Source organism: Rhea americana, unplaced genomic scaffold (assembly GCF_003343005.1).
Source record: "Rhea americana isolate MKP2758 unplaced genomic scaffold, rheAme1 scaffold_264, whole genome shotgun sequence".
Taxonomy (NCBI): Eukaryota; Metazoa; Chordata; class Aves; order Rheiformes; family Rheidae; genus Rhea; species Rhea americana.
Window position 1 is genome coordinate 1,153,261 of NW_028186384.1, and position 5,087 is coordinate 1,158,347.

Consider the following 5,087-nt stretch of genomic DNA (forward strand, 5'->3'; position numbering starts at 1 on the left):
CCTCCTCTCCCAGGTGTGGTTTCTGGGGGCATCCCTCCCCCACCTCCACTTCCAGGCTCTACTTCTGGGGGCATCCCTCCCCCACCTCCACTTCCAGGCATTGGTGGGGGCATCCCTCCCCCGCCTCCTCCTCCAGGTGGTCCTGGGATCCCACCACCCCCACCAGGAATGGGTGCCCCTCCTCCTCTTCCCCCTGGCTTTGGTGGCTGGGGAGTGCCTGCAGCTCCAGTTCTTCCATATGGATTAGCTCCAAAGAAGACTTATAAGCCAGATGTACAGCTGAGGAGACCAAATTGGTCCAAGGTAAGACCTATTTTTTAGGCCTTCATAAACCCTGTTCTTTCACCCAAATGAGCTCCTCTTTCCTGGTGTGGCATCTTGCCACACGATATCATAGTGTCATGAAACCACTCAATCAGGATGACACTTTCCATGCTCTATAGACAAAGGTGATCTCAAGGTGATCTCGTCTGTGTGTCCAGAGAGAGCAGAGCAGAGTGCACAGACTAGAAGTGCTTGGTGGCTGAAGGGGCACACAACTGGGACAGGCTGCCTTTGCAGCGTGATGTTGTCCCTTCCAGCTTGCAATGCAAAGGGACAGGCTGTTTCCTAGTTAGTCTGCAGCCATGGATTAATTGACTCTATTTAGTTTCACTGATGTTCATTGAATATTTTCTGCCCTCTGCCTTGTAGAAAGCGCTTTGAAGGCGACTCCATGGTAACAATTTAATAATCACAACCTTTTTGAAATATGCAGGCAGCAGATAATTACCCTGCTTGATAGAGTACAGACTACTTTTGTCATTTAAATTACATTTCCCCCCTGCTCTTTCTTCCTTTTTTACTGGGATGCAGCTAATGAATGTGTATGTGAACAGAATTGCTGTCCTAGCTGCTTTTGCATTTGAGCAGCAGTAGGCTCACAAGGTCTCTGCTGGCAATAGAGTTTCTAGTGGAGAAATAGCTTTTAGCCTAAAGCGTATGTATCTGCCTGCACACAGCTTGTTGTCACAAAGATACTCCAGGTAATGGCTTATTTGTTTATTAGGCTGATCATTTGCTTTGGTGGTTTGAATTCAAATGCTGCTATCTCAGAACTGCAGTTGTGTGGATGATACTACTACTTGGCAGTCTGACACCAAGTGAGTTTGCTGAAGGCCAACCAGGGTAAATTGAAAGAGCTGCAATAGTTGGAGTGCTATTTGCCACAGTGCATTAGACCTGTACGAAAGTTATTCCATCAGTCTGTCAGCAACAAACTTGTCAATATTCAGTGTGTTCATCATTCCTACATTGTGAATGAAGTTTTATTATCATGCTGTTACTGTGCTAGTCTTCAAGGCAGTCATAAATACAGTCAGGAGAAGGTTTTTCAAAAAGTGGTGGTAACGGAGTTATCAGAACTGCTTGTGGTCTGATTCTGTCTCCAAATTCCAGGTTTCATGTTCAAAAGTAGGTGGTTCCTCTGAGCTTAAAAGTCATCGATTTAAGATGCCAAACAACTGTGACGAGTGTGAGGGAGGGAAGAAATACCCAGTCCTCATATCCCTTCTAAACTCATGTGTTCATTAACATGGTAATTCTTTGTGGAGGGTATTGGGCAGGAGTGATTTGCAATGAAAATGAAGTCTAGATGAAAGATGGTCAAGAATGTCTGAATGGATGGTGAAAGAGAATGGCACATGAAAAAGAAGAGTCAGGTTATTAAGGGTGATGGTTTCCGGCTCTAAATTAGTGCTTAAAAAGAAGGAAAAATCTATGCTCAGAGTGYTTGTGAAAATAATAAGAGAAGTTAAGAAGGATTTTTATTATTATTATTTTTATTATTTAAACCAGAAAGAGATGCATTTAAGTCTGGAGATAGCTGCTATGAAAAATTTTAGAAGTTTAGAAAGGGAAAGTGATTCATAAGCTAATGGAGAAACATGGTAAAAATTGGCTGATGCCAGATGTATCAGCTGAGAAGAGCTGATTATATAAAGTGAAAAGAGGATGCCTATCTCTGGAAGGGAATGCAGACTTACCTATGACTTGTTTATAGACAAACCTCTGTGTCTTACCTGATAGCTTGAAGAGTCAGAAAGAGGCAAAGGTAGATTTGGAGGTAGTGCTGAAATCCCTGAGAGATTTAATGGAAAAGGAAGGGGTGGAGGACTGAAGCAAGTCACAGACCTTGGGCACTAATGAAAATAGAACAGAGCTCAATGTGAGCTGGGACAAACTGAAGCTGTGAGCTGTGATAAACTTGAGGGGAAGGAGTACTGTTCTAAAGGCTTCTGGGGTTCATGCTTTGTGTTTCTTGCAGATCGTGGCTGAAGACCTCTCTCAGGATTGTTTCTGGACAAAAGCAAAAGAAGACCGGTTTGAGAATGATGAGCTCTTTGCTAAGCTTACACTTACCTTTTCTGCCCAAACAAAGTGTGAGTGCCAAGCTCGGCATCATTGTAAGAAGGACTGGGGTAGTGCTTGAAGGGTTGCTGGCCCCCTTTGGAGGGGATTTATAGGAGCTAGGTACGCCCATCTTGTTGAACAAGGGGAAATGGATCAAGTGTATTTAAGTAGTTCAGCACCTTGAGAAAGAATTTTGCATAGTGACTTTGTGGATTYGAAACACCACAAGTTTGGAGGAGAGTGGGAAGAAAGCTTACAATCAAATGTCTTCAGATGAACTAATTTTTTTTTCTCTCCCTCTGCCATCCACCGTACGTCCCTGTGTTCTTCTCTGTGGATTCATCTCATGTCACCTGTAGCCTCCAAGGGTGAGTAGTATCTGAGTAGTTTGGGGAAATCTAGTCTTTGAAACACAATTCAGTGGGAGTGGGAGTTGCTACCTCTCAGTGAGAGACACCTAGGCAGAGAGTAAGCCTAAAGAAGGATTTCACAGCAGGAATGTGCTAGCTCGAGCTATATGCCTGTACTAGTAATGGGAAAGGACTCTAAGGATTGCTTTACCTCTCAAGAGGACAGTGTTTCAGCTGTGTTGTCAGGTTACTGCATCAGCTCCAGCTGCCTTCTTCTCTGTTCCTTTACTTTGAAGTGGTTGAGAACAGGATGTGCAAATCTTGTTCAGCAGGCACCGAGCTCCTCTAGTGGTGATGCCCTCATGCTAGGTGACTGTGACAAGTTTTCCCCCACCTCATTGTGAAAGTTTTTCAGTGTTGAAGATGCATTGTTCCCCTATCTGTGTGCTAATTCTCAGCTCTTGTCCTCTGAATATTACCTCTTAGCCAAAAATCCTGGTGACTTGGGTTTGCTTAGGTATGGAAAGGAATAGACTTTATATAAAAAGAGGTTCCCTGACAGACAAGTAAGGCTCTACCTTCTTGTTCAGTCTGTATTTCCCCTCTACCACTAGACCCTCCTGACAATGCTTTGGATGTGAAGTCCTTGTCAAAACAGTCTTGGTAGCAAGGAGCTGTACACATGTCAGGGCAGAGCAAGTTTAAAGTGCTAATCATGCTGCAGATTGCTGTTGCAGCCCAGCTAATACACTTCCTTCCTCATTCAGTTTTATCTAGATTTGTTCACTTGACCCTTAATGAGTAAAGCTAGTGTCTGTGGCTTCAGAACTACCATCCTCATCTCCTTGCGTAGAATTAATGTGTTTATAGATGGTAGAATTTTTTTCCTCTTTCTCTAAGCAGCAAAACCAGAATTCATCCCTGTTTGGAAAAGGGCGTGCAGTCCTTGTCAGCCTCCTGCATGCTGCTTTTTGGATGATTGAGAGGGGAGCAGTGCTTTGTTTCCCCCCTTTCTCCCTATCCCTTGACACTGACTCTTTCTACTCCCTGCCTCTGAGAGCAGAACATTAACATTAGCCTCTTAGTGACAGACTGMTTTCTCATTTCTAGGACCCTCGAGGGATCTCCAGATTATGAGAGTTTGGTTTTTAATAGGAATTTTTTCAGCTGTGTGCATAGATGACTAATCCACTGACCCGGAGTTTTGCATGCTGCATATGTTGATTCCGGTTTTATCAGATGTGTGGGTGTGTTTTTAACGTTGATTTGACAGAATGCTGGACACATTTTTTTTTATTGTCCTCTTGTCTGTTCTTGTTAAGAATCAATTCTTCCCCTTCAGCATCCTCATTTGTTTCAGTTATTGCTGAATGAATCTTGTGTGAGATCACGAGTGATGCTGGGTGAGACAAAAGGTCCGTCCAACCCAGTACTTGATCTTCCAGTTCAGGATTTTCTCCTGTCAGGGCTCTATTTGTTCTTTGTAGGCATTTTGAACCACCTTCTGGAAGGAGGCTGGGCCTGATCTGTATCTATAGCCAGCTTGCCACCTTCCATCTCCAGGCCCTCCAGAAACGGCGCAGGATGTTTGAATCAGCTTGATGTGTGCTTTCCACTATCATCTTTGAAGGTTTTGTACTTGAAGTTCTTCGTGTTTGACCTGAGATGTCTATCCTGTGTAGGCTGGCAGGAGTAAGCTGTTTTAGTAAGCTGGCCTTACTAAGATCTTGTTAAGATATGGGAGCCCTTCAGGATGAGGAGTTCCCATGCAGCCAGCAGCAAAGAAAGGGACCTCCCAGCTCAGCTGTTGCCACGCTATACCCATATCTGTTTGTGGTTGGCAGGTGTTCCCTTGACCATTCTGGCCAATTCTCAAGGTGGAACTGTGGCAGGCCTCAGCGTTTTTGGCACATGAAAGTGGCTTCTCCTTCTGCATCCTCTTCTTCCCCTTTGGGAGAAGAGGGCTACCTTAAATACTGCGGTCTTTCTGTATCTTGAACATGTTCTACAACAAAATTAGGCAAATCTCTAYGGTACTTACATCATTTTGCACTGGTGTATTTTTAATATGCTCGTGGTACATTTTTTTGAAGAATTTGTGTGGCTCTTTCAAACCAGTAACTGACGTCCAGGAGAGCTCTGTTGCCCTTGTGGTATGGAGCAGTTAGTCAGACCACTCTGAGCATCTGTGATTTGGTGAAGGGAGATGGGCAGCTTCTGAGTCAAGACAGTTCTGGCCCAGCTGTGTGCAATGTTTGTTGTGGTGATAGAAAGGGTGTGGTGACAAAATCCATGAACAGGACCCAAAAGTAGCACAAAAAAAAAAAAAAAAAAAAAAAAAAAAAA

The 5,087-nt window shown here is 43.9% G+C and overlaps 1 protein-coding gene across 1 annotated transcript in view; it reads left to right on the forward strand.

The window, feature by feature from the left end:
- DIAPH1 (diaphanous related formin 1) overlaps positions 1-2,700 on the forward strand; it is a 21,935-nt gene extending 19,235 nt beyond the window's left edge. The window contains exons 16-17 of the mRNA XM_085307807.1: positions 1-303; positions 2,306-2,700. The exon at positions 1-303 is cut by the window's left edge and continues 19 nt beyond it. Coding sequence (XP_085163933.1) covers positions 1-303; positions 2,306-2,470 — 468 coding nt within the window. The 3' untranslated portion in view covers positions 2,471-2,700. The remainder of the gene's footprint in view (positions 304-2,305) is intronic.
- Positions 2,701-5,087: the final 2,387 nt, after the last annotated feature.